At 38.6% G+C, this 14,859-nt stretch overlaps 1 protein-coding gene across 1 annotated transcript; it reads right to left on the bottom strand.

Moving 5' to 3' along the window:
* Window positions 1–1,411: 1,411 nt before the first annotated feature.
* LOC122643102 (translation initiation factor eIF-2B subunit delta-like) lies at window positions 1,412–14,414 on the bottom strand. Its single transcript, XM_043836734.1, has 8 exons — window positions 13,892–14,414; window positions 11,975–12,109; window positions 4,446–4,816; window positions 3,285–4,029; window positions 3,092–3,188; window positions 2,941–2,995; window positions 2,044–2,123; window positions 1,412–1,958 (listed from the first exon to the last, which is right to left on the bottom strand). The coding sequence occupies exons 1-7, from the start codon at window positions 14,412–14,414 to the stop codon at window positions 2,061–2,063; spliced, it is 1,989 nt and encodes a 662-aa protein (XP_043692669.1). The 3' UTR covers window positions 1,412–1,958; window positions 2,044–2,060.
* Window positions 14,415–14,859: the final 445 nt, after the last annotated feature.

Raw genomic sequence — 14,859 nt, 5'->3', positions numbered from 1 at the left:
TTCATTCTTATCCAATCACATATGTAATTCTTTATTTAAGGAACAAGATAACCCTCCCCCCAATAAAGAGTGAAGAGAGGGATTTCCTGCTGTGGGCGTAGGCTTCCTATCCTGGGAAGCTGGACCACGTTAAACCTTCGTCTCTTGCTCATCTCTTTCTTTATGCACTGATCGTGATCAGTCCCCGACCTCTAAACAAAAAATAAGATGATCTTAAATCATTACACTAATAATGAGAGAAGCACTTGATAGTAGGGTTTTAAGAATCAGGAATCAGATCAGTGAATCAACCTTTATTAATCCCGATTTCCATTGTTCCAACATGGTCTATTAATACCCAAAAACCCTAGAAATTCCCTATTTTTGGATATGAGGACCTATTCTAGGGCTTTTGAGCACCGACACCAATGACTGATTCCGTTCCTGATTCTATGTTTTAAAACCCTGCTTCTATGTTTCGAAAAGTTAAAGTGAATCTTGTTCTCACAAGATGCTCGAATATTTTACCAAGGCACATGTGCCTTCCATCTTCCTACACTGAAGGAGTTTCAGAATGACTTTATGCTTTCTATTTGGTGATATACATCCCATTACTTGAATGATTCACTAGCTAGAAACCTAGCATCCCTTATTTCGCCGGGTTGATCAGGATTTTATGCAAGAATCTCTTTAGATCGTAGTAAACTCTAACGCTTCTTTTAATACTTGTTCTTGTCGGGTGTTCTTCTATCCTCAAGGATTAGTTGTCTTAGGTAATTGACCGATATGCCAAAATCTCCAAAGTTGATGGAACACATTAAATCAAACCCTTTAACCTATCTCATACTAAGCTGACCCAATCTATCGCCCATACACTAGATCGAATCCCATTAGGCACATAACAAACTACCACACTTCCACAACCCTCGTTCTTAACTCCACTCAGCCCCAAGGTTTCTGTCTAGCAATAAGTAGCCCTTTCTTGATACCCTTTAACCTATCTCATACTAGGTTGGGGTACCTGGCAGTAAGCAGCCATTTCTTGACAGATTTCACTAAGTAGCCCTTTCCGTTACTCGAATACGTGACGTGATACCCGACTCTAATACCAAATGTCAGATACTTGATCGATATGTCAAAAACTCTAGAGCTAATGAACGAATTAAATCAAGCCCTTTAACCTATCCCATACTTGACTGACCCAATCTAATGACATACACTTGATCAAACTTTTTTTTTTCTTTCATACACGTGCATTGCCATTTAACACAATTATACATTCCTGATTACAATCTCTATATTTTCCATATTCAACCAAAGGAAAGATCAGATTTGTACCTTCAGTGATATGCTACATTGCCATTGAACAGAATTAGACATTCCTCATTACAATATCTATATTTTCCATTATACAAACAGAAAACAATCACAAAAGGAAAACCCATTGTTTGCATTGATGAAAGCATGTATTTGTTGAACCTGGTTTTGGTCTGGCGTTTTATTTTCACAAACAATGGGAGAAACAGTAATGCATGCATGGTCCGTTGTCAAAAACAAGATCAGAACTTAACATTTTAAGCAAAATGGTTGCTTCTCTCTATATTTACAACTCCCATGGGCCATAGACAATGTCAACAGTGAATATGAACCCCAGAACGATCAACTAATTGGTTCCCTCATAAAGGTACGTTAAGGATGGCTTGCCACAGTCATCTTCGTAAGGACCTGCAGTCTGTGGGGATGTCAATGTGCCATTAGTTGGTAGGTTCTGGTCTGAACTGAGGCTTGGGAAGCTTGACTTAGAACCCTTCTACAGCCTTGGTTCCAAATCAGCTCTGCACATATTTCTGCAGTACTTTTAGTAATAACTCACACATTTGGCCACAAAAATCACTAGAAAGTTTTCACAGGCATAAATCAATCATTCCAAAAAGGACCTAAATGATACAGATTTCTAATGTCTTATTATCCCAGCTTCATGACCACGGGCCTGTAGGAAGAATTCCAGTATGGTAATTGGTTAAGAAACGTACGTTTATGTTGTCATGGTTCTCTAATGGAATAGGCCATGTGGGGCCTCTCTATATCCATAAGCATTCTCTTCGGTATTCTCGCACAATTGCAGGGACGCTTGTAGTTGGGACCTGAAAGCAGATGAACATTCAGAACTAATTCAAAGTGGCAATCGTGGACCTTCTTGTAGTAACCAATATCAAAGGTATATTGAAAAGAAAAGAGAAAAAGACCACCAAGAACTTTTGCATGCTCAATACAACAACCAAGCAAGCATTATCTACGATGTATTCAAGCACATTCACAAGCTCAAATTCAACAAAGACAATTACACGGATAATTATCTGCTCCATTTCCCCAGGTTCCTCTAATAGGGGGCAGAAATGACCACCCTACCCCTGCCCGAACACACTGCCTGGGTGGGGTCCACCCCCCCCCCCCCTATTAGAGGGACTTGGGGAAATGGACCGGGCAGGAAATGGAGCCAGATAATTTTCCCAATTACACCCCCACCACCCAAGGAAAAAAAAATCCTACCCCGACAAACCCAATTACATTGGGTCACCTAGACAAATCCTGCTCAATGCAATTCAAAAACCTCCTGATCTACGTATTAAATTTCAATCCTAGCATAGAAATCCAAGAGAAAAAGAAAATATACAAGTAATACTTCTCTCTTACCACTGAACATGCAAGAGCTTGCACAGCTAAGGATTAGTGGTCTAGACTCCCACAAAGGTAGTTAACCCCTCCCCTACCCATTGGATTAATACTTCAATGTACACTTAGCTAAGGACATTGACCACTTTAGATTCTAATAAATCGGTTTAAATTTCCAAGACCAAGCTTTGAACCTTCCACTTATGAAGGCCTAGAAGCATATTTTGCAATATACTTCCAGATAAAGATAGGCTGAAAACTTGTAAGGTTAAAATAAATATAACTTACCATGCCATAATCAGTGATAATCATTGAGACATAATCTGAAGGTGTCACATCATACCTGTAACAGTGTCAAACCAAGGTAAGAGCTATGAAAATCAGCTGGGTCAAAAATAAGCTTGTCAGGGTTCTAGTATTTGATCTCCAGAGAACTTACATAAGGTTCAGAAGTTGAAGATTCTCACTATGCGTGCAATTATCCAAATGGTTCACATCCTTTCCTCCAGGAACTTTTGCAATAACATCTGGATCACCTGCAAAAAGTAATGGTTGTACAAGACAAAAGTGTTGAAAGAACATGATGCAAACTAAAATTAGCATAGCACAAACTGTTTCAGAGATGGACCTACCTAATTCATTAAAGCATATTGAGTCAAGCTGCACCCTTTCATGAAATTTATATGCTTCACAGCATACTAAAACTGGAACATGGAATGCATGAGCTACCATGGCTACACATGCAGTTCCAACCCTTGAGTAAACTGTTCCATTAGACAAAACTGAAGCAGCCCCAAGAAAAACCCTTGTGACTTCATGCATGATACAAGAAACAGCATTTATATGCGTATATGTACAGCTGATGCCCTTCGCCACCAATCTATGAATTAATGCTTGTCCTTCAAGCTTTGGACGGGAGTCTACTACCACAACACGGAACTGTTTCCCCAGCTCTTGGGCATACAATAGCATCATTTCAACAACACAGGATGAGCCATATGTGAGAAGTACATCCCCATCCCTAATCTTTGTCACAGCATGCCTGACTATCACCTTGTCCGCTAGTACTATCTTCTCATTTATAAAACGATCAATATCTGCACAAAGAGCTACTTTTGCTTCTGACTCACCAAGTGTCACAGGTAATTTGCTGATTAGATTCTTCAAAACTCTAATTGCATTTCCCATGCTGATTGAAAGGGGCCTGCACTCTATTAAAAAAGAAACGTAACTACTGATTTTTGCAGTCAGATCTCTATTAAGATTTTTTTCTGGAGGTGTGGAGTAGTCTCGAATGGCTTCTTTGAAAGCTTGGAGCATTGCAATACAACGAGCATTTCCACCAGATATATCTCCAGCCAAATACTGTAATCCAACCTGACAATAATTTATAAACTAAATATTAGAAAAGAGAAAACTGTAAAATAAAAATTACTCTATAATTAACATCATTTTATTTATAAAGCAAAATAGTGGTACATATTAATACATAGAAATACATAGTGGTACAATGAAATAAAAAGAGCCAGAACTAAAAGTACTCTACCAACACCAAACTAATACAACAAATCCACACCATATCTGAATTTGGAAACTAAAAAGATGATTAACCTCAGAATCCACTTGGAGGACAAACAGAAAAAATAATTAAAATATGAAAAAAAAAAAGAAAAAAAAAAAGGAAAACCATCTTGGAAGTCCAGCTGCCATGTCTGAGGTTACCAGTATACAGTCATATACATATGATAAAAAGATCTAAGTTGACATTTCCACCAAGTTGCTAAACCAAGTACCTTGTAAATAGCAGGATGCATTGGATCAAGTAGGAAAAACTTTGACTCAAGGTCAGGAAGTTGAGTTCCATGTTCATATTGAGGCAAATGCCTAAACAACTCAACTCTGTTTCTAGCTTCAGTTTGTTTGACCACTGCACGCCTTTTAGCCTTTTCAACCCGTTGCTTGTCATCAAATTGCATGCGTGGAGGAGGAACATCTTTCTTCCTATCTTTTTCTGATGGGCGATCACCTCCTTTCTTCTCCGAAACTGCAACAGAAGCTGCTCTAGGAGAAACATCTTTCTGTTGTGAATTCTTCAGAGTCTTAGTTTGTTTTGCATTCTTTGGAGGTGGTCCTCCAGAAGCCGTAGGAGTCTTACTTCCTTCAGCTACACCAACTAAAAAGAAGTATACAATGGTCAGATGATTAGTGGCAGTATGCCGGAATATATTAAAATTGAGCAAAGCTGAACAAATAATGAACAGCAGTGACAACAAAAACCCAGAAGATAGATTGTATAAGACACTAAAATAGAATCCAAACGTCAAGAGGGTATAGCAAACCTTTAAAAGACATCTAATATAAAAATATTATAGAGGCTAAATGGAGAAAAGATAGATAAACCAGGTCAGGAATACCGTCAAACCTTCAAGGCATTTGAGATAAATGACAAGATATGACTATATGAGTAAATGGTCACAAATCTTTTTAAGTCATACAAATATAAGCCATTGTAGACGAAAATATCAAGAACCAAAAGAGAATGAAATAAGGACCTTCTTCTTTTTCTTTCATCTTATTTCAATTATGGTCAACTATCAGGAAAAATTATGTTACATGGTCTCTCTAATGACAACAGAAGTCACTTTTCGACGCCTGATTTATATTTAAGAATATTCAAATGCTATTAACAGAGAAAAGTGCAGTACAAGATGGACCATGGAGCTGGCATTGAGAAGGGAACTCTATATGTGGCTAATCCAGAGGCCACCCCATGCTTTTGGCTGGAATAAGCCACATTAGCCTCTTCATGGCAGAAAACCACATAACAGCAAGCTTGAAATTCAACAGCATCATAACAGCAATCCTTCATAAAATTACACGAAGATATTAATAATTATGATACTTTTCATAAAGAAAAATCTTAATAAGAAAGAAGCCTATGATTTTGATAATATCAGCATCAGGGAAACACAGCCATGCTTAAAAATGGCACCACAAAAAGCACATACGAGATCCATCTTTCAAGAATTCATGTTGCTCAGCCTCATGCATTGAGGCTAGTGTTGCAACTTGTGCTAGGAAAACTAAGTCAAAAACAAGCAAGGGCAGAGCCAAAACTAAACTCAATTTTGAGCCCGATCTGATGTTAGAATCTGGGTTACCCATTCTAAGCCTATGATCCTACACTGGTCCATACTCAATGAACTTTGTTTTGGGATGCTTCCTCACATGCATACTGTATACATGTATACATACATAATTTTTAGAACATAAATTTCCTTGAGAAAATGGTGTTCAAGCTTACCAAGTTTGTGGCTTGCATGGTTCAGCCTGAAACAAGAATTTTGGGCTGCTAAGTTACAGTAGTTTATGATGAATTCAGACCTGGTCAAGGTTTAGGTCCAGACTACACAGACTGGAATTGGATCCACACTGATCTAACTACCCAGCCCAACTTACAACCCCTAATATGAGACAGTCAAGTTTGAAATGAAAATCTCAAAGAGCTATTCATTGTAATAAGGACCGGTCTCTCCGTATAACCATTCTCTTTGCAGGTAACTCTCTTTTCCAAATGCGGAACCCAGGTCAAAATACCCTATTTGGATCCCTATGGGCCCATTCAAATACCAAATACCCAAGTTACAAAGAAGCACTGGCAATTCTGTAATAAACTACATTATCAAGGGGAAGTGGTAGGGACGTAATTAACCAAATATGAAAGGGCTATTAATGTAGTCCTAGGTGGCAAAGAGACCAGCTAGGAGCCAAAGCTTCAGGATCTGCTGTGAACAGGCAGTCCGATTGGGGTAAAATGTGAATTTAGGTCAAAATTAGGATTAGGGTTAGGGTTAGGTTAAGGTTTGAAGGGTTGGTTATGCTACACAGGTGTAGAAGAGTCTATCAGTATTGGTGTGATGATGTTTTGATGGATGGAAGTGAGAGAATTCAAAGGACAGCAGGTTAGGGTTTCGGGTTTCGGGTTTTTAAAAAAGTGTAAGTGAGGGGATCTAGGGTTTAGAGATGGAATTAGGGCAGGGGCTTTAGGTCGAGTTCTCTAGGGGTAGAGAGAGTCACTCGGCCAAGGTATGATGGACTGGTGATGGCTGGATGTTGTTGGAATGAAATTTAGGGTTTTGGGTTTTTAATGGAAGTTAAAGGAATTTAGGGTTTTGATGGTGGGATGGGGCAAAAGTCAGGATCGAGTGTGAGGGAGGTTGTGAGGGTGCTGTAGTTTAAATTTGAATGGATTCTGATGGTGGGTTAAGGCTGTGAGTGAATTAGGTTTAGGAAAATTTAGGAAAATAAAAGGGGAATGATAGGGTTGGGCTGTAGAAGGTTTAGGAGCAGAAGATTAGGGATGGGGAGCTTCATACTTATTTGGAGATGCAGGGGGAATGATGGCAGCAGCAGAAACTTGAAGAAAAATCGAGTCTTGAAGAAGAACACATGAGAGAGAGCTTGTTCAAACCACCCAGGCTTCGCACTGCAAAATGTCGATTGGATCACACACCAATCCCACCTTGCCTAGATCAAACACAGAGCAATCTCACAAGGAGAAGAGAAGCAGCAGTTGCAAACAGCAGTTTTTAATTTCATAAAGTGGAGAATGAATAAGCTCCACGAATTCCATTAATTTAAATAGGCTGAAAAGCCTCTACTCCTACTCAGCCTAGGAGTCTAAAGGACCCCTAGCCGACTTAATTAAACCACTCCTTTCTAAATCGTGGGAGTGTGGTGTGGACACAAAAAACAGAAAATTACATAATAACATGAAGGTAACTCAAGTCACTTAAATTGGACCACTGATTCAACCAGTTTGGGCCGGTTCAACTTAAAACATAAAAAACACTAAAAAAAAAACTAAGTATGATCCACCACTAACACTACTGACTATACTACTTGGACAGCAGCTTATTCTTCTTCTTCTTGCGGATGATGGGCTGTAGCTCTGCATAAGATATTGGTAGCTAATGAGGGAGAGGATACAAGAGGGTTCTATAATTATTGGCTAGTAAGGGTAAGTAGTAAATAATGAGAGAGTGAGGGGTAATATAGAAAGTGGGTCAGTCAAAATTAAAAAAGGAAGTGAAATCATGAATGGAGGGTTATCATCTCCTACCTCCAGCACAAACCAGAGGCAGAAACCAGGGGCGACTTCGAAGAAGAGATCTTCTTCTCTGGAGCTTTATTGGATATAATATTTTAGGGCAAAGTTCCCAATTCAATAACCCTCTTGAATGCAGCTAAGGGTCACCCCAAAAACAGCAAGTGAAGAGAGAGGATTTGATGTCTGAACTCAAACCTGGAGGTAGAAATAAAACAAGTGTGGATTAGGATTGCTATCTCACAGCCCACATGGGTTTCAGCCACCAGATCATACAGGTAGCGATGCCCAAGGATGGGGATCTTATGCCCAGTATATAAAGAGGAAAGAAGACGAGATGAAAAAAGAACAGCCTTGATCGTGAGAGACTGTGTCTGCGCCAGAGCAGGGAATGGGGAAAAGAAAATCCAGAAAAGAAGAAGAAAAATGAAGAGAAGAATGAGGGAGAAAGAGAGAATCCAAGGGAAGGGGAGAGAGGGAAGAAAAGAGAGATGGGAGGGAGATCGCACGCTACACAGGCTTCAACAACACAAACTCAATCTTAGTCCATTCTCATTTCTTTCAAATCTAAACTCTGATGTAGGGTTACATGCATATTAATAAGAAAATAAACTTCTAAAAATAGTAACTCTTAAACTAGGAAACTAAAATCAACTCAAACCACTAAACCCAATATCCTACATAATTTACCCAAAAAAGAAAGATTACATGATTATCCCAAAATTGAATCCTAAATATCCTACTAGACTTAAAAACCCAATTGGACCGGTTTATCTCCATCTGGGCTCCCTACAGATTTGGGTCAGTCCAAGGAAGTGCACCTACATCAATTCCCCCTGTGACGAGAAAAACTCAACCTTGAGTTTTGTAGAATGGGAGAATCAGCATCACTCAATCGGCATCTATCCTTGACTGTATGAAATCATCGATTAAACCATGATCGAACAATATAAATCCGCGACGTGAAGTTTGTTGTTGAAGTAGTAACATGGAAATATAAAATCGACCAGTTCACTCAAACGATCAACCAGTTTATCCAATTCCACAAGTTGATCTTCAACGAAAATCAATGCCATCTCGTCTCCCATCATTGGTGAATCGTCTTCTGGCTCTTCCACCATTTGCTCAACGACTAAGATCAAGTGGTCGAAGGAAGTGTCCATAGGATCAGATGTGACCAACAATTGGCTCTTAAGTTCCTTGCATTGTCGTTGGAGTCTCCTTGCATTGTCGCTGAATCTCATCGAGCTTCTCTCATGTAAGTTGAATTTGTTAATGGATGACGGATCTTCAGTAAGAGGGTTGGATCTATCGGCCAGGTTTGCTCTGATACCAATTGATGCGGAATCCAGGTTTCAAAACACCCTATTCGGATCAATATGGATCCAACCGAATATCAAATACCCAAGTTACAAAGAAATGATGGCAATTCTATAATAAACTGAAGTGCCATCCATGGAACAAGAACGGCGAGATCTTGGTAATATCTTGCTATTTTCAAAAGGTGAGACAAGATGGAAAACGAAATGGAAAACTACAATGTTTTGCTCGAGATCGACATCACTGAACCAAACCCCCCTTTAAGTTATGCTTTAACTCAATCAAGACCAGTCGAGATCTCGATAGGTCTTAGTGCTTTCTGTTGTCTTGACAGGGAAGCTCCAAGAAACTTGAAATTTTGGTTTTGATCCCATTTTTCGACGGAAAACTCGCCAGATTGCGCGGAGATACGTCAACAATCATTGAATTTGCAAGATCTACAACAAACCCAGCCATACATGCCGATGGTAGTTCAACAGCCTGGTGGCAGTAGCAGTGGATCGATCTCATCGCAACCGCCTCTTCCATACCCTAGGATAGGGCTCCTTTGGATAGTTGATGACAACACTTTTATGTATTATGTGGAAGAGTACGTGCAATGCTTCAGCAGCACTATAACATGGGAAGCCTATGTGTCACATACAGAGGCTAACTTGCTTCGAAACTATGGCTTGGAATCATAGGGAATGTTAAGATTGATATATTTTACACTTTTACATTTCTAATGCTTATTTAAATAATTGAGTCGTTTTACATTAATTGTATGCTTTGATTGTTTTCTATTACTAAATTATGTGTAGAATAGGGCCTATTAGTTTTAGTACATCGTAGCCTACCAACCTAGGGTCCAAAGTCAAACTCCTATTTGGACTTTAATTTTGGAAATTTTGATAGTGCCATTGTGTTTAAATGGCCCAAAATAAGCTATATACCAAGTTTCATGACCAAACTAGGTCATAAGCCCATCGAAACCATCAAACGAGTTCAAAAAAAAAAGTGCACCAATTCGCTGAGATCTCGGCCCAACTCAGTTTTTTGGCTGGGCGAAACCAGTGCCGAAACCGAGTTCTCGAACCATGGTGCTATCATTTCCCCATGCATTAAAGCATAAAATGGTACCTCCCACAAAAAAGAAAAAACACTACAAATTGATATATAAAAAAGTCATGCCACGAACATAAAAGAAAATAGACCTCCGTAATTGCCTTTCGAAATGTCTATGCAGATCTAAACAGTTTTTCAGCAAACCTCAATAGAAAAGTAAGTTTTCAGGTTATGCTTTAACTCGACCAAACCAGTTGACATCTCGATTGGTCTTAGTGCTTTCGGTTATCTTGACAAGGAAGCTCCAAGAAACTTGAAATTTTGGTTTTGATCCCATCGACGGAAAACTCGCTGGATTGCGCGGAGATACGTCAACAATCATTAAATTTGCAAGATCTACAACAAACCCAGCCATACATGCCAATGGTAGTTCAGCAGCCTGGTGGCAATAACAGTGGATCAATCTCATCGCAACCGCCTCATCCATACCCTAGGATAGGGTTCCTTCGGATAGTTGATGACAACACTTTTATGTATTATGTGGAAGAGTACGTGCAATGCTTCAGCAGCACTATAACATGGGAAGCCTATGTGTCACATACAGAGGCTAACTTGCTTCGAAACTATGGCTTGGAATCATAGAAGTATATGTTAATATTGATATATTTTACACTTTTACATTTCTAATGCTTATTTAAGTAATTGAGTCGTTTTACATTAATTGTATGCTTTGATTGCTTTCTATTACTAAATTATGTGTAGAATAGGGCCTATTGGTAGTTTAGTACATCGTAGCCTACCAACCTAGGATCCAAAGTCAAACTCCTATTTGGACTTTGATTTTGGAAAATTTGATAGTGTCATTGTGTTTAAATGGCCCAAAATAGGCTGTATACCAAGTTTCATGACCAAACTAGGCCAAAAGCCCACCGAAACCATCAAACGAGTTCAAAAAAAAAAGTACACCAACTCGCCGAGATCTCGGGCCTCTCGGCCCAACTCAGTTTTTTGGCTGAGCAAAACCAGTAACGAAACCGAGTTCTCAAACCATGGTGCCATCATTTCTCCATGCATTAAAGCATAAAATGGTACCTCCCACAAAAAACACTACAAATTGATATATAAAAAATTCGGGCCACGAACATAAAAGAAAATAGGCTTCCGTAACTGCCTTTCGAAATGTCTATGAAGATCTAAACAGTTTTTCAGCAAACCTCAATGGAAAAGTAAGTTTCCATATAGTCAACAACAAAAATGGGATACAGAAGTAAAATTACAAAACAAATAATTGGATACTCGATGCCAAACAATGTAGTCACATAATGAAATGTCAGCATTATTAGGAGTTCTTTTTTCTTTAGTTCAAGCTGGATCTTCTTTCTTTACTTATTTGTATAATCCAGCTTGGGGGGGAGTGTTGAAGTACTGTTCATGTGACACTGTTCACATGAACAGTGATTTGGTTGATATGTGTATCTTCTATTTTCCTAGTCCTAGTTGGAGTCCTAGTTTCTAATTATGTCAAGTCCTAATTCTACTGTGAGTTGTTAGTCTTAGTTTCAGTTTGAGTTGTTAGTTCTAGTTCTTTTCCTATTGTAACTTGGAATCCTATCATGATTAGGAATTCCTAATCTGATTAGGAGTTCCCCTTTCTATTTGTAATTTCCCCTCTATTATAAATAGAGGGGCTTTCCTATCAATGAGAACAACAAGTTATTATTCTCTCATTCTCTCTTTTTTCTCTTCTCTCAAGTTACCAGTTACAGGTCCTAGGTTTTCTACATGAAAGCAGTAATCTTCTAAAGGGAAAAGATTGGAAGGAGAAGAAAAAAGGCAAAGAACAAGCTGCACCTTTTGCAGCGGCTTTGGCAGCTCGTTGTGCCTCTTGAAGGGCACGCCTTTCAGCTTTTGAAGTTTTTTCTTTCAATGGTTTTGAACTTTCCACCCATTCATTTTGCAGTTCCACCCCTGATTCTCCACGTTTCTCTGCAATAGCTTTTTCGTTCTTAGTTACATAAACATTACGATAAGACTAAAATGAAGGAAGAAATTCCACATCTAAACTTCATGGCAGGCAATCATTTAATAAACTATTGTACTGCTTTTAGCAGGAAAGCTCAAAACAGAGGAGAGGATAACCATAAGGCTACATTTTGTTATGGATAGGCATACTTGAAGAGTGAAAGTTGCTGTCTCTAAGCATCTATCATTACTCCAGGAAACAAGGACATGGACTGTATAAGACAAATGTACTTGATCTCCAACTCAATGCCTGATGTAAAAAATGACATAAGCTTACAGGGAAAACTTCAACTACCACCAACACAGGATATACAACAAGAAAAACTTTTGAGAACAGGATGAAGTATCATTGGATATGGTTAAATATTGGAACAGAATCTCTTTAAGTACATCAAGTAAACTTATGATGCAGAAAAATACACAGAAGTGGGCTTAGTTTATTGGTTATAAGCCTTGGGTTGGGTTACATATGTTTTGGACCTTTGATGTAATGGATTTTCTTTGTAATAAGCCACTTTAACGGGCTTAAAATATGGATAAGATATAGGAATATGGGATTTAGTTTATTAATTAGTCTAGTTAGAGTCCTATTCTCTATTTTTATTTTCTATTAAAGTGTTTTAGCTAGGCTGGAATATGTCTCTATGAGTCCAGCCTTGTTTAAGTTGTTTCTTTCTTATTTAATGCAGAGTTTTAGTCAGTTAAGACCATATTCATAGTAAACTATTGGCTGGAGGAATTTAATGCCTAGTTTGAGTCTGTTATTTGAAATTTTATTTGAACATATGTAAGGGCTATGCCCTACCAATGAATTTTGATGAATTAATGGAAGGTTTTTGCTTTGTTTTGGTCTATGGATTCAGGCTTGCATTTGTGAAATTCAAGTGTGTTTACTCTTGTGGGATTCAAGAGTGTTTTACTGCTGTGAGATTCAGTAGTGCACCATGGTGGGATTCCAACCATACGGATCAGGTGGATTCCTGATCATATCATTCCCATTCTTACTTTTCTCTTCCATCGATATTCAGGTTAGTTTCTACACTTTTTCCATATCCTGTGCCTGCTATTTTCCTCTCTTAATTCTGTTAGTTAAGTTTCTGCTCTGTTTAAACTTTAATTTCCTCTTTTGATTTATTGTTATCTTCTAGTTTCATTCTGGTTTCAGAAACCTGAAATTTCCATTGATTTTTCAGAATCCTATTTCAACTGAACTTCTTAAAAATTCTATCTTTTTGAACCTGATTTCAATCTCTGTTGTTCTAGTTCTGTTGACTGTTAACCACTGATATTATTTCATTCCTTCACTTCCCTGCTACCAATTTCCCTGAAATTCTGATTGGCTTCTGATGTCCTAATTAGAGAAATTCTTTATTATATAATCTTGATCAAATTTTATTGGATTATTCTCCCTGCAAACTAGACCAATCGACCAAAACTATCTGCCATCTTTCTTGTCTTCGCTTGCCTAGTTTGGTTCGTCTTTTTTTCCCCTACGATCCTGTTGCAAGCTGATCTCCATCTGGATCTCACTGGTTCAGGGTTGGCACTGAATTACCTTATCACAAGAGAAAGTTCATAGACTTCAATGTGAAAGCATGTATATGAACAACAAATTATATTACAGAGTTGGCTCAATTGGGTTTCTTCTGCCTCTAATTTAATTGGCCAATTTGGGTTCCTTAACAAAAACAAAAAGGTAATAATGCAAAGTAGAATCTACAATATAACATACAAGTAATTGCATACCAGAGACACCAGTAGGGATTTTCACCACAGAAGCAGTGATCAGATTGGTTGCTACCGTCGGAAATTTAATCGATTTTGCGGCCGAAGAATCGAACCCAGGGCCAGGAAAAGACGACGCAAGTTTTCCGGGATATCCCCCAACAATCCAACCAGTGGAAGACATATTATCCTCTTCAAAGAAATCCCCATCATCAAGCTTACTTGAAGGAGAAGGAGAAGTACCCAGAAGAGAGTCAGAAGGATCGCAGTTTCCATGTCGCATATCATCACCCATGGAAGACCTACGAAGGGGAGACATGGGAACATGAACTTGAACTGCACGAGAAGATGAGACATTATCTGAGGCGTGGCGAGGTGGAGGGATCATGACAGGGGAGAGAGACTTGGCGGTCGGCGAGGAGGCGGAGGTGCCTAATTGGGTCCGTTCAGGACGTGGAGAGCCACCGTCAGGGTTGAAGGTTACGAAGCCGACCTGACGGATTTTGGGATCGATGACCATTCTTGAAGGTCTGCGAGGTTCCATGGATGAGAGGAGGTAAAAGAAGGGTTGGGATTTGAGGGTTTGGATGCTAAAGCAAGAAGAACCTTTGTTGCATTGGAATAGATTCTGAGAATGGAATCTCCAGTCACTGAGATTGGAATGGAAATCAAAATTCTTACCTAATGGCCACCATTGCTACTGAATTGAAGAATTTGGAGTTCTAATATTGCAAAATTATTAGAAAGAAGGGAAGTAAAGGTTGAAAGGTTTCATAATTTGCATAGAACATTTAACTTGCCTGGTTTTTGTGCACCACTTTTTTGTTTTTTTTTGGTGTAAGTTTTGTGCACCACTTATGCTACATGAAATGATGATATGATAATTCTAATCATTGGATATTTTGAAAATAATTTTAATTAGTTATGTGTCAAATTTTAGTTTTATGTTTCATTATTTTTTTTTTTAATGAGACATTCCATTATTTATT

This window comes from Telopea speciosissima, chromosome 10, assembly GCF_018873765.1.
Source record: "Telopea speciosissima isolate NSW1024214 ecotype Mountain lineage chromosome 10, Tspe_v1, whole genome shotgun sequence".
Lineage (NCBI taxonomy): Eukaryota > Viridiplantae > Streptophyta > Magnoliopsida > Proteales > Proteaceae > Telopea > Telopea speciosissima.
This window is presented reverse-complemented; position numbering and strand designations above follow the sequence as displayed.